General features: G+C 40.4%; 1 protein-coding gene across 3 annotated transcripts in view; it reads right to left on the bottom strand.

The window, feature by feature from the left end:
• Positions 1-576: 576 nt before the first annotated feature.
• LOC118596079 (zinc finger protein 99-like) overlaps positions 577-25,092 on the bottom strand; it is an 87,411-nt gene continuing 62,895 nt past the window's right edge. Inside the window, exons 1-4 of one of the 3 annotated variants that reach the window (XM_036206802.1) lie at positions 16,125-16,236; positions 13,134-13,260; positions 5,491-5,586; positions 577-3,162 (exon numbers count right to left, since the gene is read on the bottom strand). In XM_036206802.1, coding sequence (XP_036062695.1) covers positions 1,388-3,162; positions 5,491-5,586; positions 13,134-13,260; positions 16,125-16,145 — 2,019 coding nt within the window. In that variant the 5' untranslated portion in view covers positions 16,146-16,236 and the 3' untranslated portion in view covers positions 577-1,387. Of the gene's footprint in view, positions 3,163-5,490; positions 5,587-13,133; positions 13,261-15,864; positions 15,898-16,124; positions 16,237-25,092 lie in introns of those variants that run through there. The other 2 variants (XM_036206803.1, XM_036206804.1) reach the window with 2 other exon arrangements.

Below are 25,092 nucleotides of genomic sequence, written 5' to 3'. Positions count from 1 at the left end.
TACTATTTCTTCCTCTGACATTCTTTCTACCTCTATTCACCCAGGATTCCCTGACTTTTGGCTTTAGATGTGTGTAAGAAACCTCTTTACAATGTGTGACACAGGTATCACTTTTTAGATCAGGCCCCTCCACAGGCTAATATTCTCTATACTTCGACCAATGTGCATCTGTGTATTATTCTCTATCTACAATGCAACTAATATTTGCTGGTGGGTGTTGAAAGGTGCCTGACTCTGTGGGATAAAGGTGATAACTAGATTTATTGATTCTGTAGGTATAAAGATGAGAACTTTGGTTCCTGACTCTGTGGAATAAAGATGAGAAGTTGGGCTCATTTAGTTATTATGCCCTTATTAGAATAACAGCATTAAATTCTTTTTAGGGCTTATCACCAAGCCAAGCAAAAGCATATTTCTAAATTAATATCACCAGTTACGATTTGTGAAATAAGCATTAAATCCAACCAGAAAAATCACTGGTTACTCTCATAACTTGTCTGTCATTATTGCTGTATGGGCACTGTGGTTTTTTATCTGGGGCACAGCAGCTGCACCTGAGACTATGGATGCCACAGCTGATGACTTCCCTTCTTCACCTGCAGCTACTGCTTTGACGCTAAGGCCTTAGACTGGAAGAGCCTTTCCTGTAGTTTTAAGTAAGTCATTATGCTTTTATTTTACCAATAAGGATTCAGAGCCAGATACAGCATGAAAATCTACTAGCTCAGAGAGACAGAGATTCTTACACATTGAGGGGAGATATTACAGGAGCTTGGATGACTCCACTGGGAACACAACAGTAACTATGACAGCCCAGATCTCAGATTCTAGGTACCCAGGGGACAAAGTTAGGACATTGTAAAGGGTTTCATGGAAAATTTTTAGTTACAGAAGAAAGAGACTCATTAATCAAGGCATGTTTCAAACACACTACTTGAACAAATTGTTGGGGGTTACAGCAAAGAGAAATCTATACTGATCTCTGATGTCATTCTTAGCATTTTTTTCTATTGTAAGTTACATGTTCTTGTTGACATTCCAAAATAATTAACCTATATTCTCTACTATGGATTCATTAGAGGTGGATAAGATCTGAATTTCTAGCAAATATTTTACCACACTTCACACACTCATGGAGTTTGTAGTCAGAATGAATCATTTGATGTATTTTAAGGGTTGAAAAAATAAACATTTTGAGACATTTGTAGGATTTCTCTCCCCTATGAACTATACCATGTGTTGAGTAAGCACATAAAGATTAACACTGTTTTTGTCACATTCCCCACAATTTTGGGGATTGTCTTCAGAATGAATTTTCTTTTCTTTTTTTTTTTATATTGTCTAAAGGATGAAAATGAAGAGAACCATCTGTCACATATTCACAGGTTTAGGTATTCTCTCCACTATGAACTGTCTTGTGTCTCATAAGGGATGAGAGATAATAAAAGGCTCTGTGACATTTGTCACACTTGTATGGTTTCTCTCCACTATGAACTGTCTTGTGTCTCCTAAGGGATGAAAGATAATAAAAGGCTTTGTGACATTCTTCACACTTGTAGGATTTCTCTCCAGTATGAATTGTTTTATGTTTCATAAGGGATGAGAGATAATGAAAAGCTTTGTGACAGTCTCCACACTTGTAGGATTTCTCTTCACTATGAACTCTCTTGTGTTTCCTAAGGTATGAGAGATAACAAAAGGTTTTGTGACATTCTTCACACTTGTATGGTTTCTCTCCAGTATGAACTCCCATGTGATTCCTAAGGGATGAGAGAGAACGAAATGCTTTGTTACATTCTTCACACTTGTATGGTTTCTCTCCAGTATGAATTGCCTTGTGTCTCCTAAAGCCTGAGTGATAATGAAAGGCTTTGCCACATTCTTCACACTTGTAGGGTTTCTCTCCAGTATGAAGTGTTTGATGTTCCTGAAGATCCCTAGGGCAGGAGTATCGTTTGCCACACTGCACACAGGTATAAGGATTGTCTTCAGAATGGATTGTTTGATGTCCTCTAAGGGATAAAGAGGAGTAAAAACATCTGCCACACTCCTCACACTTGTAAGGGTTGTCTTCACAGTGAATTATTTGATGTCGTCTAAGGCATGAAGCTGAGGAAAAAAATTTGCCACACTCTTCACACTTGTATAGTTTCTGTCTAGTATGAACTACCTTGTGGTTCTTAAGATCTGAGTGATAAAGAAAGGTTTTGTGACATTCTTCACATTTGTATGGTCTCTCTCCATGAATTTTATGATGTTTCTGAAGGATTGCAGAATGGGAAAACCTTTTGCCACACTCCTCACACTTGTAGGGATTGTCTTTGGAGTGAATTGTTTGATGTTGACTAAGGTATGAAAATGAAGAAAATAAACTGCCACACTCTTCACACTTGCATGGTTTCTCTCCAGAATGAATTCTTTGATGTTGCTTTAGCACTGAGGGAGTATAAAAGGATTTACCACATACTTCACATTTGCATGGTTTCTCTCCAGAATGAATTCTTCGATGTTGCTTCAGCACTGAAGGTTTATAAAAGGATTTGCCACATTCTTCACACTTGTAGGGTTTCTTTCCAGAATGAATTTTTTGATGTTGCTTCAGCACTGAAGGAGTGTTAAAGGATTTGTCACATTCTTTACACTTGTAGGGTTTCTCTCCAGAATGAATTCTTTGATGTTGCTTCAGGAATGAAAAATTATAAAAAGTTTTGCCACATTTTTGACACTTGTGGGGTTTCTCTCCAGAATGAATTCTTTGATGTTGCTTCAGGAATGAAGGATCATAAAAAGCTTTGCCACATTTTTCACACTTGTGGGGTTTCTCTCCAGAATGAATTCTTTGATGTTGCTTCAGCATTGAAGGATAATAAAATAATTTGCCACATTCTTCACACTTGTGGGTTTTTTCATCAGTATGATTTTTCTGGTGTATAAAAAGTGATGAGCGAGTATTGAAGGCCTTATGACATTCTTTACACGTGTAAGACTTTTCTCCAGTATGAAGTCTCTGGTGTATGGAAAGTGTTTTATAAGAACTAAGCCCCTTACCACATTCTTCACACTGGTAGGGTTTCTCCCTTGTATGAATTTTCTGGCGTTGTATACTTAATGAGTTACAGTCAATACTCTTGTTGTAGTCATTATTATCATTGAATATTGTTCCTGTTGAACAAAAGTTGAGATATGAGAAAGGTATGGAAATATTCTTCATACTTATAATGCTTATCTTTTTCAAAGGAAATATTTACTCATACATATTGAAGAATCAGTGAGAAACTACAGTACATTTCAAAACCTATAGAGACTAAGCATAAATGATCAAATATTGTAGGTAGAAATAATCTATACTTCTACTAGAATAAGAGCATGAGCCTAGACATAATGGCATAGTATTCAAAGTTTAATAGCTAAGAAAGTTGTAAGAGCATTTTACAACAGAAGAAAACCCATTAAACAGGATATGTTATATGGCCAGACAACTGTGAAACTATAAGGTAACCAAGCTGAGAAAAGAGAAAGTTAATTGTGACTGTATGAATTTGAGCCACCATCTAAATAGAACATTTTAATCCTCCTTATAGAGTATTATTTTGGAAGGTACAAAAGGTATGCTGCACGAGAAGCAGATGGTACACAAAAATATTAAGATTACCGCTCAAAATTTAGGACAGCATTTTATGCTTTATTTTGATGAGAAGAAAGTATGAAACAGAATCCTCCAGCTCTGAATGGACCAAGAGGTGAGTGACTCTCCTCTCTGCCTGAGTCCTAAGCTCCAAGGCAAAACCCATGCTCTGCCACTCCCACCCATAGCTGTCACAGTTGCAGCCAAGTAGGGAAGACTCTGACAGGCAGACCACCCCACCAATACCACCTAAGGGCACCCTGCAAACTCTAAGATCGACTCCCTCCCCTAAACCCTCCTATTCCCCTGTGACACACAATCTGCCAGTTCTGATTGTACCAAGAGGTGAATGACTGACTCTTCTTCCAGCCAGAAAGTCCTTTCTCTAGGACCTATGCTCTGGGACACAAGCCATGCCTGCTCACCCTCATTCATTGCTGCCCAAGTTGCAGCCCAGTAGGGAAGTCTCCTGTGGGTAGGTCTCTCATCAAACACCCCTCATTAAACATTGCAATTTACAACACCACTCCCTACCCCAAATCACCCATCTGCCTTTGACCTAAGTGGCTTTCTAAGGCACATGTTCCACCAGCTCTGATTGGATCAAGAGGTGAGTGACTGTTCTTCTAGCCAGAAAGTCCTGACTCTAGGATCTAGGACCCAGGGCACAACCCTTGACCCACCCCCACCCCCACCATTGCAGGCCACTAGGAAAGACTCCATTGGGCAGATCTTCCTACCTAAATCTCCCAAGGGACCCTGCAATCTGTGAGACCAACTCCCTCTGCCCAAACCCATGCATATGCCTATGACCTCAGCAGCTCCCTGAGACACAGAATCTACCAGCTTGATTGCACCAAGAGTTCTGATTGGAACAAGAGTGCAGACTGGATGAAGAGTGGGTCCCTAAGACACAGACATGGCCAGCACAGATTGGATCAAGAGCAGTTCCTTCAGATACAGACACCTCTTACACCAACTCAAGGAAGAGATTGTAGACACCAGTGCAAGAACACATACAACATAAAGAGCCATATGGCACCACCAGACCCTAGTGGTTGTACAACAGCAAGACCTGAACATCACAACATTGAAGAAGCAGAAGAAAAGAACCTAAACAATAACTTTGTGGAGGTAATACAGGCCTTTAAAGAGAAATTAAAAATTCCCTTAAAGAAATTGAGGAAAAGAAAAACAAAAATTGGAATAAATCAATAAATCCCTTAAAGAAAGCCAAGGAAAAGCAATCAAACAGGTGAAGATACGAGTTCAATATCTAAAAATTGAGGCCAAAGCAATGAAGAAGACACAAAGCAAGGGAATGATGGAAATAAAAATCTGAGTAAATGAGCAGGAACTACAAAAACAAACAAAAGCAAACGAATACATGAGTCGGAAGACAGAATATCGGGCATGGGGGATATGATAGAGGAAATAGATCCTGTCAGTCAAAGAAAACACTTCAGCCAAGAAAGTCATAACTCAAAACATCATGCTCACTTTGGTATTGAGATCTTTCTGGCAAGAGTCTGCTCTCAAATTCTAAAACTAAATGACTCTGTCTAACCAACACTGAGTTCTCTTTCCCTGAATCTTATACTACAATGGAGAATCAACAAAAAGAAAAAGCTTGGAAGTCACTGCAAATAGGAGCACAGCTAGTGAGTTATTCTTGGGGAAATGCAAAGCTTAAAAGACTTAAAGCATCAGAAACTTCTGAGAGAAGAGCTTTGATAACAAAGACATAAAGGAGAGACATAAAGAATGATTCCCACAGTGTCATGTTCCAGGGTAATGGGAAAGCCTACATGTCTGTGGGATTTTTAGACCTCAACTCTGCCCCCAAACTCCTCATTCCTACACACCTGGCTGCATGTTGGCTGGTGCTTGTCTCATCACCTCTGAAGATTCTTGTCTTTGCTCCAAAAATGTCACCAGGTGTGGCTTAGATACAGCAAGACCTGTTTGTAGAAAAAAGAAGGAACAAGATTGTTTATGTGTTCTTTTACTTGGATTTGACATGTGGCTCCCAGTACATGCTTATAAGGAAAAAGATGATGTAGTAAATGATTGCAGACAATCAGGCCCTTAAATGTTTTGTGACAGAATCACTACACTACATAAAGGAATTTACAATATCTAGATTCTAATTTCATTTAATGGGAAGAAAAACCCATTAAAACTGAATTGTCAGGCCCCTAGGACCCATGCTTGGGATACAACCAGTCCGTGGGTAACCCCCACCCAACTCTGTCCCTGTTGCCAGACAGGAGGCAAAACTCCTACTGGAAGGACCACCTCACCAAAACTCTCCACCAGATCCTGCAATCTACATGCCATGCCCCATACCCACCTGCCTGCCACCCCAGAAACTTGTTCAGGCATGGAATCCAAACTACCAGCTCTCACTGGACCAAGAGAGGAGGAGATGGGCAGACGTCAAGGCAAAAATACATACTACAACATAAAGAGCAATATAGCATCTCCAGAACCTAGCCCTCTTCCAACCGCAATAGCTGAACATCACAATGTAGAAGAAGCAGAAGAAAGTGACCTTAAGAATATCATCATAAAGATGCTAGAGCCCTTTCAAGAAAAAAAGGAAAAATAACATTGAGAAAAAGACAAACAAAAAATTGGAAGAAATCAATAAAGAAACAGAGGAAAAGAAAAATAAAAAAAATGGAAGAAATCAATAAATCACTTAAGGAAAGCCTAGAAAACCATGAAAAGGCAATTAAACATGTGAGGGATACAGTTCAAGACCTGAAAAAGGAAATAGAAATAATGAAGAAGACACAGAGAAAATGCTGGACATAGAAAATCTGAGTAAATGAAAAGGAAACACAGATGCAAGCATAACAAAAAGAATATAAGAGATGGAAGAGAGGATCACTGGTGTAGAGGATACAATAGAGTAAATAGATTCCTTAGTCAAAGAAAATACCAAAGCCAAAAAAGTCATAACACAAAATGTCCAAGAAATTTGGGACACCATGGAAAGGCCAAACCTACAAATAATAGGGATAGAAGGAGAAGAATACCAACTCAGAGGCACAGAAAATATATTCAACAAGATCATAGAAGAAAACGTTCCCAACCTAAAGAAAAAAAAAATCCATGAAGATACAAGAAGCCTACACAACACAAAACAGACTAGACCCCCAAACAAAGTCCCCTCACCACATAATAAACAACTAACCCTACAGAATAAAGAAAGAATATTAAGAGCAGCAAAGGAAAAAGGTCAAGTGACTTATAGAGGCAAATCTATCAGAATAACGCCCAATTTGTCAATGAAGATTTTGAAAGCCAGAAGGTCCTGGACAGATGTAATGCAGACACTAAGAGACCATGAATGCCAACCTAGACTAATATAACCAGCAAAATTTTCAGTCACCATAGATGGTGTGAACAAGACATTCCAACACAAAACCAGATTTAAACACTCTTATCTACAAATTCAGCCCTACAGAAAGCACTAGAAGGAAAATTCCAACCTAAGGAAGTCAGATACACCCACAAAAACACAGGCAATAGATAAAACCACAGCAGTAAACTCCAAAGAAGAGAAGTACACACACACTACCACCAAAGATAACAGGAACTAACAATCACTGGTCACTAATATCCCTTAATATCAATGGACTTAATTCACCTATAAAAAGACGCAGGCTAACAGAATGGATATGAAAACATGACCTATCTTTCTGCTACATACAAGAAACACACCTCAATTTCAAAGATATACACTACTTCAGAATAAAAGGCTGGGAAAAGTCTTTCCAATCAAATGGTCTTAAAAAGCAAGCTGGTATAGCTATTCTAATATCCAAAAAAATAGACTTCAAACTAAAATCAATCGAAAGACATCAAGAAGGATGTTACATACTTATCACAGGAAAGATCCACCAAGATGAAGTTTCAATTCTGAACATTTATGCCCCAAACAAAAGGGTACCCACATATGTAAAAGAAACATTACTAAAGCTTAAATTACACATAAACCCCTACACACTAATAGTGGGAGACTTCAACACCCCATTCTCACCACTGGACAGATCTGCCAAATTGAAACTTAACAGAGACATAATGGACTTAACTGATGTTATGGCTCAAATGGACTTATACAATAGCTACAGAACATTCTACCCTAACAAAAAAGAATATACCTTCTCAGTATCCCATGGAAACTTCTCTAAATGTGAACACATACTTGGCCACAAAGCAAATCTCAACAGATACAAAAAAATTGGAATAACCTTCTGTATTCTATCAGACCACCATGGCTTAAAGTTAGATTTCGACAACAACAAGAATTACAGACAGCCTACAGTCTCATGGAAACTTAATAATGCTCAATTGAATCATCAATGGGTGAAGGAAGAAAGAAAGAAAGAAATTAAAGACTTCCTAGAGACCAATGAAAATGAATATATCACATACCCAAACTTATGGACACTATGAAAGTAGTTCTAAGAGGAAATTTCATAGCACTAAATGCCCACATAAAGAAGTTGGGAGAAACCTCACACTAACGACTTAACAATACACCTGAAAGCTCTAGAACAAGAAGAAGCAAAATCACCCAGGAGGAATAGACACCAGGAAATAATCAAATTGAGAGCTGAAATCAATAAAATAGAAACAAAGAGAACAATACAAAGAATCAATGAAACAAAGAGATAGTTCTTGGAGAAAATCAACAAGATAGACAAGCCCTTATCCAGACTAACCAAAAGGCAGAGAGAGAGAGCATCCAAATTAACAAAATCAGAAATGAAAAGGGAGACATAACAACAGACAATGAGGAAATCCAGAGAATGACCAGGTCATACTTCAAAAACCTGTACTCCACAAAATGGGAAAATCTAAAAGAAATGGACAGTTTTCTGGATAGATACCACATACCCAAGTTAAAGCAAGACCAGATAAACTATTTAAATAGACCAATAACCCCTAAGGAAATAGAAACAGTCATTAAAAGTCCCCCCCCCCAAAAAAAAAGCCCAGGACCAGAAGGTTTCAATGCAGAATTCTACCAGATCTTCAAAGAAGAGTTAATACCAACACTCTTTAAATTGTTCCAAACAATAGAAATGAAAGGAACATTACCAAACTCCTTCTATGAAGCTACAGTTACTCTGATTCCCAAGCCAAACAAAGATGCAACAAATAAGAGAATTACAGACCGATCTCCCTCATTAACCCTGATGTAAAAATACTCAATAAAATATTAGCAAACAGACTCCAAGAACACATCAAAACAATTATCTACCATGATCAAGTAGGCTTCATCCCAGAGATGCAAGGTTGGTTCAACATATGAAAGTCTGTCAACGTAATACACCATATAAACAAACTCAAAGGAAAAAAAAAAAAAAAACACATTAGATGCTGAAAGGGCCTTTGACAAAAATCCAACACCTATTCATGATAAAGGTCTTGGAGAGATCAGGAACACAGGGAACATACCTAAATATAATAAAGGTAATTTACAGCAAGCCAACAGACAACATCAAATTAAATGGAGAGACACTCAAAGCCATTCCATAAAATCAGGAACAGGACAAGGCTGTCCGCTCTCCCCATGTTTGTTTAATATATTACTTGAAGTTCTAGCCAGAGCAATAAGACAACAAAAGGAGATCAAGGGGATAGAAATTCGAAAGGAAGAAGTCAAACTTTCACTATTTGCAGATGACATGATTGTATACATAGCTGACCCCCAAAATTTGACCAAGGAACTCTTAGAGCTGATAAACACCTTCAATAATGTGTCAGGAAACAAGATTAACTCAAAAAAATCAGTAGCCCCCCTATATACAGATGACAAATGGGCTGAGAAAGAAATCAGAGAAACATCGTCCTTTACAATAGCCACAAATGATATAAAATGCCTTGGGGTAACTCTAACTAAGCAAGCAAAGGACCTGTATGATAACAAGTCCCTGAAGAAAGAAATTGAAGAAGATATCAGAAAAATGGAAGATCTCCCATGCTCATGGATAGGTAGGATTAACATAGTAAAAATGGCAATTTTACCAAAAGCAATCTATAGATTCAATGCAATCCCCATCAAAATCCTAACACAATTTTTCACTGACCTGGAAAGAACAATACTCATCTTCACTTGGAAAAAACAAAAAACCCAGGATAGCCAAAAGCATCCTGTACAATTAAACAACCTCTGGAGGCATCATGATCTTTGACTTCAAGCTCTACTATAGAGCTACAGTAATAAAAAATAGCTTAGTACTGGCATAAAAATCGACATGTGGACCAATGGAATTGAATTGAAGACCCTGACATTAATCCGCACATGTATAAACACCTAATTTTTGACAAAGAAGCCCAAACAGTACAATAGAAAAAAGAAAGCATCTTCAACAAATGGTGCCAGTATAACTAGATGTCAACGTGTAGAAGACTGCAAATAGATCCGTATCTGTCACCGGACAGAAAACTTAAGTCCAGGAGGATCAAAGCCCTCAACATAAATCTAGTTACTCTGAACCTAATAAAAGAGAAAGTAAGAAGCAGTCTTGATGGCATTGGGACTGTAGATCACTTCCTAAATATATCACCAGTAGCATAGACACTGAGATAAACAGTCAATCAATGGGACCTCTTGAAATTGAAAAGCTTTTGTAGGGCAAAGGACACGGTCAACAAGACAAAGTGACAGCCTACAGAATGGGAAAAGATCTTCACCAACCCCACATCTGACAGAGGGCTGATATCCAGAATATGTAAAGAACTCAAGAAATTAGACATCAAAATACCTAACAGTCTTATTTAAAAATAGGCTATAGAGCTAAACAGAATTCTCAACAGAAGCTCAAATGGCTGAAAGACATTTAAGGAATTGCTCAACATCTTTAGTCATTAAGGAAATGCAAATCAAAATGACTCTGAGATACCATCTTATACCTGTCAGAATGGCTAAGATCAAAAACAGTGAAGACAGCTTATGTTGGAAAGGATGCGGCACTGTTGGTGGGAATGCAAACTTGTACAGCCACTTTGGAAATCAGGAGCTTTCTCAGAAAATTGGGAATCAATCTCCCTCAAGACCTAGCTATACCACTCTTGGGCATATACCCAAGGAATGCTCAATCATACCACAAGGATACATGCTCAACTATGTTCATAGCAGCATTATTTGTAATAGCCAGAACCTGGAAACAACCTAGATGCCCCTCAACTGAAGAATGGATAAATAAAATGCGGTGCATATACACAATGGAGTACTACTCAGCAGAGAAAAACAATGACATCATGAGGTTTGCAGGCACATGGGTGGAACTAGAAAATATTATCCTGGGTGAAGTAACCCAGATCAGAAAGCCAAACATGGTATGTACTCACTCATAAGTGGATACTAGATGTAAAGCAAAGGACAACCAGACTGCAACTCACAACTCCAGGGAAGCTAGCTAGTAAAAAGGACCCTAAGAAAGACACAGGGATCACCCAATGACAGAGAAATGGATGAGATCTACATGAACAACCTGGGGGGTGGGGGAGGAATAGAGGGCAAGGGTCAGGGGAAAGAGAGCTTAGGGGAGCAGGAGGTCCTAGCTGGATTAGGAACAGAGTGGGAGAACAAGGAAAAAGATAGCATGATAAAGACCCCGGGGGAATAGGAAGAAGCAGAGTGCTAGAGAGGTCCCCAGGAATCTACAAAGCTACCTCCACTATAGACTACTGGCAATGGTTGATAGGGCGCCTGAGCTGACCTACTCTGGTGATCGAATGGCCCAACACCCTAACTGTCATGACAGAACCCTCATTCAGTGTGATGGAAGCAGATGCAGAGATCCATGGCCAAGCCCCAGGTGGAGCTCCAGGAGTCCAATCGACAAGAGAGAGGAGGGATTAAATAGCAAGCCATACTGAGACCATGATTGGAAAAAGTACAGAGACAACTAGCCAAACTAGTGGAAACACATGAACTGTGAACCAATAGCTGTGGAACCCCTATGGTACTGGTCTAGGCCCTCTGGATAAGCGAGACATTTGTTTAGCTTGAACTGTTTAGGGGTCCCTTAGGCAGTGAGACCGGGACCTGTCCTTAGTTCCTCAACCCGGCTTTTTGGAACCTAGAGCCTATGCTGAGACATTTAGCTAAGCATTGGTACAGGGAGGAGAGGATTGGACCTGCCTCATCAGAATCTACCATGTTCTGCTGACTCACAGGGGAGAACTTGCCTTGGAGGGTGGATGAGGGGGGAAGGCTGGAGGGTGGGAGGAGAGAAGACAGGGGAATCTGTGGTTGATATGTAAAATGAATAGAAAATCTCTTAATTAAAATTAAAATAAAAAGTTGTCCAGTGGCATGCACCTGAAACCCCAGACTAGGTGGGCAAGACAGGCAGGTCCTAGGGGCTTGCCAGCTGACAAGTCTAGCTAAATTTCAGCTATAGGTTCAGTGAGAAACTGTTTAAAAAATAGCCAGCCATGGTGGCTCATGCCTTGAAAGTGGCTGTTCTAAATTTATCAAGTTGACCTATATGGAAGCACTCATCTCTGTCGGCCTAGACAGGCCAGAGTCACAAAGGGGAGGCAAAAAAACAAAACAAAACAACAACCAACCAAACAACCAAATAACCAACCAAACAGCCAACAACCAACCAAACAACTAATCAACCAACCACCAACCAACCAAGCAACCAAGCAACCAAGCAACCAATCAACAACCAACCAACCAAAAAAAAACCCTGAAGTTTGAAACATTTTAATTAACAAGTGTATTTGAGGTCTCATGCCATTGAATTTCTAAGAGTCCCACTGGAGTAAAGGAAATATACACCCAACTCAGAAATGTAAACACAAAAAAAAAGAGAAAACACAAAAAAAGAGAAAAACAGTGAAATGATTCTTTTTGAATATGTTATTTTAATTTTACATATGCATGGGTGCTTTACTTTCAGGGATGTCTGTGTGAGGATGAAGTGTTAATCAAATTAATCTTTAAAATAAAAAAAAATTAGAGTCAGGATTTGGGGTAAAAAACCTGAAAGATCAGACAAGCAGGGGAGCAGACACAGTGACTTCCTACATATTCGGTTACTTGAACCAAAAGGGCTCAGATCCTGTCTCAGCCCTGACTTACCACTTCAGGTCCATCTTTCTACAAGCCTCTGAAGCTCTGTGTTCAGCTAGTGGCTAGCACCACCCTCTGACTCCAAGCAGGCTTTATTTGTCAGAACACAATGAAAATATTACACAACATGAGCGTGTCAGGCTTTGGAATTAAAGACAGTTGTAAGCTGCCATATAAGTGCTGGGGAATGAAACCCGGTCCTCTATAAGATCAGTCAATGCTTTTAACAACTGAGCCATCTCACCAGTCCTGAAATGATTTTTATTACAGCAATCTCCCTTATTTTCTGAAAACAAAGGATATGAAATTGGCTGTTGAAATACTCCCATGAGATACCATACAAAGTGAGGAAGCTACATGTTGATGGTGAAATAAGAATTCACTATGGATGATCCTCACCCAGGAACACAAGGTTGCTATAATTCTCCAACATCACATCCCTGTACAAATTCCACTGAGCAGGCTCCAGGCATTCCCTCTCTTCTGCAGAGAACTCAATGGCCACATCCCAGAAGGTCAGCATTTCCTGAAACAAAGATCAATGAATAATATCACACTTTAGTTTAATTAAAGCCATTAACAATATTAAGATATTAACAGCAATAATATGTTAATGTAAATATATATATAATATAAAGAGAATAGAGGCTGGTCCTAGAGTCAAGCCTAGAAGAACAGAATGGACAGAGTAGATACATAAAGAACTCCTGCATCTCCTGTCAGTATCCCTCAGAGACACCTTTTCATAGAATCAGACAAAACTGAAGATTGGTGGAAAGTCCAAGCCAGATGCAAAGAGAGGACTGGATTCCTGATCGGGTTCCTAACAGTAGTGACCTTCCATTCAAAGCAGACTATGTCCTGATCAAAGGACATAGTGCTTAAAATACACACTATACACATCATCAAGTACCAACTCCTAGTTCTCCATCCAGACTCTATATCTGCATACATGTGGCATGAAAGGCTCAATGATTTTTGCCTTAATCCACCATATATTGCAATATATGACTCAGAAAGTGGATAAACCATGAAAACTGTGGGAGACCAAATGTATCTGTTTTGGAAACATGAATTACATATTTATAACTGAAACTTCAAAATACTATCACAAGCTTTGCCTTTTACATTAGATGTTGAGATGTATTAGTGGATTTTAACAGTCCATCTATTGGTTCTGAGACTTCTTAAAGTACCGGCAATGGAGTGTAACCCATAAAGATTTGGAACATGCACACTCATACATTTGACTTAATTTCATATAGATAGTGCAAAGAAGAATACAAAGGCATGCAGATTTTCAAAATGATAGTCATGGAACCTTTCAAACAAAATATGCTGCTGCATTTGATAATGGGTGTGGAGGACACTATGACAGGCACTTTTATAGCCTGAATTGACAATGTAATGAAAATCTGTGTTGCTCAGGTTTATTCCTGGAATATGTGTTTGACCCCTGTTCAAACCTTGCAATGTCTCTCCATGGCCTCTGAACGTCCTCACCCAGCACACCTCCCCTCCAGAGTTTCCCAGATATGACATGTCTAACACAGCAAGGTTCATGCATGAGTTGTAAACACAAGGAATTCCTCCCTCACACTGACATTAGAACACAAGGAAAGAAGCCTGGGAGGAAAGGGACAGGACTGCTCAACAAGGGGAACTGGACGGGACCTGTGGAAGAGCAGGAACCAACATGAGCAGTCTGCTTCACTGGCTGGACATGGCAGTGCCCATGTGCAGGACAGGGAGGAAGTGGTTTTGTTCTGGCTGACTGTAAGAAGCATCTGCACACACTGGAACCTCTGGAGTAAGGACAGGGGAAGGCATCCCAGCTGCAGCTGCAGAATAAGACCCAGGAATGTAACCACAGCAGCCACATCAGTCAAGAACTTCAGAATGGAAAAGAAGAAATAATGGAGTCTTAGATTAGATATAAAAAGAGCAAACTGGAAGAAATCAGTGAAACCAGGAGAATTCAGCATCAGGTCATGACAGTAACAAATACAGATTAATATCCAAAAATAATGAACAATCACTACACACAAGAATGTTTAAGCAAGCACTGATTGAGATTTCTTCCTTACAGAGTACATACAAACAATTATCTAATCTCCAAAAGTTAAAGTCTTCAACAACAACAAAAAAGCATGATAGTGAAAAACCATTAAATTACATGTGAAATGTGTCAACAGAAGATAACCACAAATAGTTCTTAAGTCAGCAATGAGTTAATGCATGGATTTGTAAAGGCACTCACTGTAAGAAACATGAAATGACCATAGAAAGTATTTCTCGTGACCTTGAATTATGTATAAATGTTTTCTGACACAGACTTAGGTATCAGAGGTGCCCTTAAATTTTTGGTGAAGCATGGGAGGACCAGAGGGTCCTGTCTCCCCTTCACAAATGCAGAGATGACACTGATGGGCAATACAGTAGTAGACTGAATTTTTTTTCCATCACAGGTTGGTTTACTTTAAATCAGGTAAATACACACAAGTCTGTGAGTTCTTCCTCACCCTGCTGACCTGACACAAAAGCCTGGACCTGGAACCCAAGGCCATGAGAGTCTATCACCTGTTCCTAGACATCCTGCTTCTGGACTACTTCAACGAGCTCAAGGCCTGGTCAGGATATGTTGACACAACCACTGTGATCCACTCTACAAAAGGAATGGAAGACCTTTCAAAGTTAAGAAAACCCAGTCCTTAATGTTAAGCCCTGAGTCAGCTTCTGCAGACGGTCCCTCTGTATTGGGGGGCGTGGTATGTGTGTTCTCTCACCCCTAGTAAAACCTTTTCTATTGCAGTGGATTCTGGTAGATCTGTCGACTGGTTCCAGAATTTCCCACCTGTGACTTTTGTTTTACCTCGAAATTTTTCTCTCTTAATTCTCTGACTGGCAGAGATCACAATCAACTTCAGGATCCTTACCTTAGGCAGCTACAGAGTTCAGGAAGGACCAGACCCCGTTTGTTCTACAGACACTGAGAAATCTGACAGCGTCCATGTGAGATGGCTCAGCTAGAGAAGCATGCTTCCCCACCAGAGCTGCTCACTGAGCTCCCAGCTCCACCTCAGGAGCAGACAGTCAGCTGACCATCATTAGTTTGCAATCCTGGACTTACATGATCATCTGCTCTGCGCTACCGGGCAGCTCTCCTGTTCCAGAAGCCCAAGCCGGACTCGGGTGGCAAGCGGAATCCTAAGGAAATCACTAAGAAGGCAGTTTCTAAAGCCCTCTTCCCAGGCCTGACCTGCAGTCTCACATGACTCAGCCAGTTCACCACAGCACCTCCGAGGCAGGTTCTTCTGCTCTCTCACCAAACCCGGAACAGCTCCCTGCAAGACCGATGCCTGCACCCCGCACAGTGCCTCAAATACGTACCCCTCCTGGAGCAACCTCCATGTCAGAGACTCAAGAGGAATGTACAGCAGGCAGGACTCTCGTCCAACTTTGAGAAAGTTGAACACATGTGGACCGAAGTCCAGAAGGGAATTTCCTGGATGTCTCACAGTGATGTCACAGTGCCGCAGACTACATTTCCCAGAAGTCTATGCGAAAGAATTCTTGGAACCTGGCGTGGAGTTTTCTCCTATTGTGGATTCCAGTCTGGCCGCCTGCAGCAGAGTATTGGAGGAAGAAGCTGAGTCAGCAGGACAATGCTGGGGCATGAGCCTGGGGGTCACCTCCAGATCTACAACATGAGAAGTATGAGTGTGAGTCCAGCCTTTGACAGAAATATTAGCCCTGTAAATTTTCTGGCCCCTATTTTGTGATTTGAATCTGACTACAGCGTTTAAAACTCACGTTGACTCTGTTTTACTTTAAGCTAATGAAGCAATACACTAATGTGGGAATGAGAAGTACCTTTTAAAGATGATTTTGAAACCAGCCGTCATCTGTGAAAGCATGCTCCTAACTGCTCTGTGGTTTCCTTGACAAATGGACCAGAGGTAAAAGTCTACACTGGGAAATTTAAAGAGAGCTTGTATCTAAGTAAATAAGGGAAAGTCAAAACAAAAGGAAACGAAACAAACACACGTGAAAGCAGTTGAGGATAATGTGGGCTTTGTCTGAATATGCTGTCCTACAAATAAATAATAATAATAATGATAAATAATCCTGTTCCTCTGTAGTGACACTCTGCGTGAAACATACACGGGTCTGACTCCACAGCTTGGATCACAGTTTTGTGAGAACATTGGAATCCCTACAGTGTATTGATGAGGGACACAGAGACGATATAATCACTGAACAAAGTTAAATTTCCAGCTCTCTGACATTTACTTGCAAAGATCTCCCATAATCCATCTCAGGAATTTTCCGCCTGTCCTTCTTTCCTTGATAATTTTCAACTGGTAATCTGTGTAAGCCATTTAGTTTTTATGAGAGCTCTACTAGAATTTTCTCAGTGTCTCCATGGTTTTTCACAAACTCAGGTCCAGGTGTGCTAGGAGCTCATGCTTACCTCCAAAGTGAAGGGTCACTGGTCCACTGGTCCTGGGTCATTCACTCAGGACTGAAGCACAGAAAGCTTAAACTATCTAGACAGTCCAGTTTCCTATAGTTCTGTCATGAGTTTATGGTGCGGTTCCAATTCCACTTAGCGATCACCATGTTCCATGAAGTGTGACCACACAGGGACAGTAAGGAGGGACACTGAACAGCAGACCAGCTGTATGGTGAAGCTGTTCTCTTTAATAGTGCTGTGAAGAGTCATGTTCACCTCCAGGTTGCACCTTCATCTCTACACATCCAGTACAATGTAGACAGTGCTTTCATGTTCTGCTTCCATCATGGGGCAGTGTCCAGCCCCATAGTACATTTTCCTTCCTCTTTGGGTGCTGACTCTGGAGAAACTTTCCTAGAAGTACAGATTTGAACATCATCCCCTGCAGTGGTCTCTCACCTTGCAAATGAAATTGCACTTCTGTAAGACAGAGACTTCCATGGATGTGGTCTTGGTTCAGAGCAAATTTAGGTGCGGTCAATGCAAAGTGCCAGGTTTGCCCATATTGGAGTTAATGTCTCCGACAGTTACAGCTGATTTCGCATGGTCTATAACTTTAAAGTCACTGTGGTTTGGAATGAGAATGGCACCTATAGGTTCATACAGTAGAATGCTATGGCCCCAGGTGATCCATCTTGTCCTGATTGCACTTATGTTTACTTGAACACTTCTCAGCCCTATGAGCTTCTTCCATATTTACATGGATTCTGCTGTTCATCAAACATGTCTAAATGCCTGTGGGACAAACAATTTTCCATATTACTCCTCCATCTTGTTTGCAGTCTCAATTTCTGTCTGCACTCTATATATTGTTTATCCTGTTACATGGAAATACATGGTTCAGTAGCCTCAATATAGTTTCCCACTTTCTGCAATATCAGTCATTGCTGGCAGAAATTTTCTCAGTTTGGGTATTTGTGTATGTATTACTCTTATCCATAAGGCTGTAACTTGAACTGTATTCATGTAGTACAGTGTCAGAGTCTAATTTGTTTAAGACAAAACAGTCATTTCCATAACAACACATAAGAGACCTGCCTATCAAAACTTTAGAGACACAAATGGACCACATGACAATGATTCCTCTTCAATGTGTAATGTGACTAAGTAAGTGTGGTAAAAGTCTGTGGTGATATTGTGTTCCCCAAGATATCATGCACCCTAATAAATTTATCTGGGGTCAAAGAACAGAACAGGCACTAGCCAGACATATATAGCAGCCAGAAAATGATGGCACTCATACCTTTAATCCTATCCTTCTGGAGGCAGAGATCCATCAGGACCTCTGTGAGTTCAAAGCCACACTGGAAACAGCCAGGCATGGTGACACACGCTTTTAATCCCAGGAAGTAATGGCAGAAAGCAGAAAGGTATTTAAGGCATGAGGACCAGGAACTGGAGCTGGTTAAGCTTTGAGGCTTTTGAGAACTTCAACTGAGAGGCATCCAGTCTGAGGAAAGAGGATCAGCTGAAGAAATGGCAAGGTGAGGTAGCTGTAGCTTGCTCTGCTTCTCTGATCTTCCAGCATTCACCTCAATACCTGGCTCCAGGTTTACTTTCATTAAGGAGACCTTTTAAGTTTCATGCTCCACAAGTCCATATGTTCACTAACTTCTTCTAACTCCCAGTGTACTCAGAGTGGCACTGGTCTCTCTTTCAGTTGCTCTGACCACTCAGAATGTGCCGCCTCCCCCTTACTATAATCTATTAGGTTCACATGGAATCAAGACATGTTCCAAACTTACAGAATATTTGCCAAACCTGAGACTTAGTGGCCTTTAGTTTTAGCACATTTGATACTTTCTTGAAATGCATTATTCATCATGTTATCTTGATAACATCTCCTATTGCTGAACAATACCTAGTATGTAATTAGTTATCTCATGAGGTCACAAGGCTTGCTGAATTTTTCTTAAGTGTCAAGTTACCTAAAAGGTGTGTATTTGGTTCCAGGTGTGCTGTGAGCTCATGTTTACCACCTGCTCCTCCCCAAAGTGGAGGGACACAGGTCCTGGCTCTAACCCTGGTGTGTAATGACACCTCACCCTTTATCCATTCCTGGAATTCCCTCTGCAGAGTTTTCATCTGCTGTGTTCAATTTCTTCTTCTCTGATGCTGAAAGGATTCCTATGTGACAGTATTTTGAAATTCATGGCTTCTTCATTGATTTTACCTCAGTTTCTCAAAATGAGGACACAAAACTTAGTACTTCTAAAATACAAACATATCAAATAATCTTATTGGAATTTGGCAATCAAATACCCTACTATACACCATAACCCCTACCCTGGCAGCCTCTGAGAGTTTCACTTTCACCTCTTAATAGGAGAGGCAATCAATTTCTCTATGTCCCTTTAGACTCTAGAAGACAGTCAAAGTCCAAAGTCTCTTGACTTTGTAATTCAAACAATTGCTTATCCCACAATGCTTACAAGATTATGGCTCAACATGCCTTGGGACAATGGTCATTTGACATTCCAGAAGGAAGGAATCATTATCTGGCAAGGAAAGATAAGAATAAATGAGACAGAAATGCAGTGGGAAATCCCACATCTTGCTACATTATGTACATGGCATCTGAGGATCCTGATTGAAGTTATATGAACTCCAAGGAATTGTGTCAACTCAAACTTTCCATCTCTGTGCTCTGAAGAACAGATAGTCTTTGTCTAGACTTTGATAAGTTTCTGTCATGAGTATAGGATGGTTTTCCAATACAACTTAGCTATCATCTCCTTGTTACATTGTGAATCAGTTCTCTTTAACTCTGCTGCAAAGCTGCATGTTGACCTACATGTTGCACCTCAGTGTCTACAAAAGCAGTACAATGTGGACAGTGCCATCAAGTTCTGCTTCAGTCTTGGGATATGGCCACAGCCCATAGCAATGTTTCCTTTGTCTCTGGGTAATGGCACTAGAAAAAGGTTCCTAGAAGTGTAGTTTTGACATGAACATCTACAGTGGTCTCTCAACATTCAAATGAAATTTCACTTCCACAAGACAGAGGTTTCCATAGCTTGGGTCTTTGCTCAGAGCATATTTATTGTTGGCTCAATGTACCAGGATTGCCAATATTGACCTTAACCTCTCTGACAATTACAGCAGAGTTCATGTAGTCTATCAATTTATAGTCGCTGTGCTCTTAGAATGAGAATGGCACCTGTAGGCTCACACAGTGGAAGGCTTGGGCACCAGTTGGTAGGAACAGTTGGGTAAGATTAGAATGTGTGGCCTTGTCATCAGTGCTGTGTCATTGGGGGTGGGCTTTTTATATAGAAGATGGTGAGCCATTCCAGTTATCTTTATCTTCCTCCTATTGTGGATAAATATGTAAGGCCTCAGATATTGCTCAAGGACCATGCCTGCCCATCTGATACTATGCTGAGCCATGAATCATTAATATATTATCTCACTTAAAAAGACACTAGGTTCTGTGGTTTTCTAATGGAGAAGAGAAAGAACGTGTACTCATCTCACATCAGACTCTAATGACTGACACAGCAAAGATTCCATTGTAGTGCGTATATTCAAGAATTAGTGAGTTTATTCTAGTTGCCAACAGAAGAATGATCGAGGGATTAGAACAGAAACAGGGAAACTCATATACAGGTGCATCAGCAATACTAAAAATCTGACCTCAGATTAGCTGCGTGCCTACAACTCAGTGTAGGACTTTCAGGCAGCTCCACTGAAGATCGGTCGGTCCCCTCCTTTGCAATCCTTACTGTTTATATTGCCTCCAGCAGGTCCTTAATGTGAATCTTGTATATGTTCAGAAATCCCAGAGGCCTAGCACATGCTTCCTTCTTAGGAGATAATGATGCCCCCCCAGGATGGAATGATTCCCTTCAGAAGATATTGGTACTGGCCACATTGCATACACAATCCCAATAGAGAGAGCAATGAACATTTCTATTGAGCACTGCTTATACTGTTATGGTAAATGTCCAAAGTTTGGATATATACACATTTAGAAAGTATCTTCTTTCCTCAACAATCTACTACTAAATTTCCCCAACAGACACTGGCAGACGTTTATCTCCTGAGTCATTTGAGATCTCATCAATGCACTGTCATGCCATTGGAATGACTGAGTTTGAAGCCAGGTAAAGCAAGGTGACTTCATCAGAGATAGATGTCTGTGAGTGGTTAGAGATGTACTTATCTTTTTTACCATACCTTATCTTGGAACATGGATGTTACCTGAACATGACGGATAGGAATCTGGAGAGTCCCCATAGATCAATCTGGACACGAGGTGATACTTCAATGACTAACACCCAACTTGTCCTGATTCCCTTTGTGTTTGCTTAACCACTTCTCAGTCCTCTACCCTTCTTTCACATTTACAAGAACTATCGTGTTCATAAACCATCTATTAAGTTTGTGGACAAGTACATTTTCATATCAGCCTGTGCCTGTCCTTTGTCATCTTGTTTGCAGTCTTAATTCCTCTGTGCATTTTATAAATGGTTTGTCCTATTATTGAGAAATACACTGTTTAGTAGCCTCACTATAGTTTCTCATTTTCTGCAGTATCAGTCTTTTCTTGTGGAAATCCTGTTTTAATATTTGCATATATCACATTGTTATACATGAGGTTACAAATTGGGTCATAGCCCTAGAACATCATGTTAGTGTCTGATTTGTTTAAGGAGAAATTATTTCTTTAGCCATATGTTAGGGACCAGTCTATCAAAAATGTAGAGACCCAGTGGATCTTTAGTTTGTAATATAACTAAGGGGTGGTGGGAGAAATCCATGTGTTCTTTAACTTGTTCTAACTCCAGGGTACTCAGAGTGGCATTCCATGACTCTTTCAGTTGTCATGTTCCCTCAGAATATGCTGACTCTTCTCTGTACATGGATTTTCCTTTTCGGCCACCACCTCACAAAAACCAACATAGAAACATTATTAATTAGGATAGCTCAGCCTATAGCTGAGGCTTGTCTCTTACCTCTTATAACATTAATTAATCTATTTCTCTCCATCTACACGTTGCCTAGTGACTTGTAGTGTTTACCTCTCCTCCTGCATGTCTTGCCTCCTTGGAATCTTCCTGGGGACTCTGCCTTTCTTCTTCTCAGGACTCTCTGTCCAGAAGTCCAGGCTATTGGCCGTTCAGCTGTTAATAAACCAATCAGAAGGTGCCTTGGCAAAGACACATCTTCACAATGTACAAAAGATTATTCTACAATACTTCTCTTACACTAATCTCTCAATCTGAAATGGGCCCCAAACTGACAAACTTTTAAATGTTTATCCAGTCCAATACCTAATCACCTTTCTCTTTCAGCACATTTGATACTCTCAAGAAAGTCACTATCCATCATGTTATCTTGATAACAGGTAATACTGAACAGTTCCAGGGGTATAATTAGTTATCTCAGATACTTGTCCTCATGAGGTCCCATGGCTTTGATGAACCATTATTGAGTTTCCAGTTACCTTAAAGGAATCCAGTGCACAGCCTGGAATCTGTGCGGCTTTGTTGTCCCCCACATCCTGAGGTGATGGAGGCAGACATGACTGCCTCTGGGTGATGCAGGGAGTTCCTGAGCAGGAGGTACCATGTGGGAAGTAGAGGATTCACTCTGCACCTCTTTACCCTTCTGAAACCCTAATCATCCAGTGGCCTAAGCAGCCAGGGAGGCCAGACCCCACCTCACAGTGGCACTAAGGTGTAGGACCACTTTTTCTGTGCTGCATGGCCCCTTAGCTGTGTGGTTCTCAAAGTAGAAAAGCTATTCTGGGTCCCAGGTGTAGCTCTTTATAATAAGTCTCCAAGCCTGCTTCCTCTAACTGTGATTAGATATTCCCTCTGTCCTTGAAATTTCTTTGCTGTATGACTGTGATCTGCCTTGATTTCTATCTCAACACACCTGCCTACTCTTGTTTATATTTCTACTTTTCAAATACATAGAAACAACTGCTTTTGGAGTATTGATGTGGTGATATATTATATACCCCAATAAAACTTATCTGGGGATCAGTGGACAGGACCAGCCACTAGATTAGAAATTAAGGCCAGACAGTAGTGTCAAACACAGTCCATCCTATCACTTGGGAGGCAGAGGTCTGTCTGGATCTCTGTGAGTTCAAGGCCACAATGGATACAGAGCCAGACAGTGTTGGCACACAGCTTTAATCCCATACTTGAGATCTCACGCCTTTGTTGGGAAGCACACATCACACAATCCCAGGAAGTGATGTCTTGGAAAGGTATATAGGGTGTGAGGAAACAGGAACTCACTTTCTTGAGGCTGAGGATTTAGTAGAAGTAAGAACGTGCCTGGCTTATTCTGTTCCTCTGATCTTTCAGCTTTTGTCCCAATATCTGGCTCTTTTTTTTTTTTTTAATTAATAAGACCCTTAAAGATCTGTGTTACACGTTACTAATATTACTAATATATGAACATATGCTGTTAAAGGCAATATTTGGTGTCCCCACATCAGCCCCAAACATGTACATCTCTAAGAGTCCTCTAACTCTCCAGTCCTGAGTCAGTGCCCCTGACGCTGAGACAGGAAAAAGGAGATCAACAAACAGCCAAAGAAGACATTGTGTGATTAAAAACAGCTAACAGGCTGCCTAAGTCCAACCGACTTTACTATTGTTTATCTCCTGATATAAAAGGTGATTATATAAATGCAAATCACACACTGAGTCATTTATCTCAGCTTGGAGTATGTAGATCAGCCATAATACATGAGGCCTCAGGTTTACTCTGGAAGCAAGATTGTACAGGGTACAAACATTTAAAAGGGTGCTCACCATCAAAGCCACTGGAAAGCATTCTGCAGCTAAGATTTCTTTACAGTGACCTCAGAAATCAGTGCAGGTTGAAATGGCTGCTCACTAGGCAGCCAGGTGACCACATGGAGTTGAATCTTTGGTCACCTCTTGGACCCTATGAGCCTGCTGGAGGCAGTTACTAAACTCCAGGTGCAGGGCAGTCTGTGGTTAGAGCCACAGATCCAAAGTAACCTCTGAGACCACCACAGCATAGACTATGGGTGCTGCCGTGACAACTGGAACCTCACAAGTCAGCACCCCACACCCATTATGACTTCACACCACTGGACCCAGTGCCCCATCCCTGCATGTCCCCACTGTTTCAGTCCTGGGCTATGATCAGGGAACCTCACACCTCATTACAGAGATATTTGTACTTCATGTTTATTGCTTGTAAATTCTCAATTGTAAAGAGCATTAATCAATGTACATGTCCATGAACATATTAATAGAAGATAAGTTGGTAAAGGATTTATCATTTTGGAGGACGGGATGGGAGGGTGGGGGAGGAGGGATAAGAGGGCGATCTGTGCTTTTTGAAATGAATAAAAATATTTAATAAAAAAGCATAAATAGGTAAATGTAAATATGTTTATAATACACACAGAGACAGGCCATTATTGAACTATAAACGTATAATCACAAAATTTACAGAAAAATGAATGGACATGTAATGTATGCAAGTTGAGATCACCCAGTCATATGAAGAAATACACTGCTTGTTCTCTTTCATATGGTTAGTACAGACAGTAATATATGTATATATGTGAAGAAATGGGTATGTGTATATACTATATAGAGTAGAAAAGAGAAAAAAGGTTAAATATCAGGGGATGAGGAAGATTTAAAGCAGGTAATGACCACGGGTCATGAGAGAGGACATATGATAACTGATTTTCAGGTGCCAACTCTGTCGTGGATTTTAGTTTTCAGGGTGTATAACTGCATGAAATATATTCAGTGCAGATACTGTCAAATCCAATGTGAATGCCTCAGAGTTTGCTCTGAGTGTCCATTCTAACTGCACAGAAGTTCATGATCTCTG

Source organism: Onychomys torridus, chromosome 15 (assembly GCF_903995425.1).
Source record: "Onychomys torridus chromosome 15, mOncTor1.1, whole genome shotgun sequence".
Classification (NCBI taxonomy): Eukaryota; Metazoa; Chordata; class Mammalia; order Rodentia; family Cricetidae; genus Onychomys; species Onychomys torridus.
The sequence above is the reverse complement of the archived record's forward strand: the minus strand, read 5'-3'. Positions and strand labels throughout refer to the sequence as shown.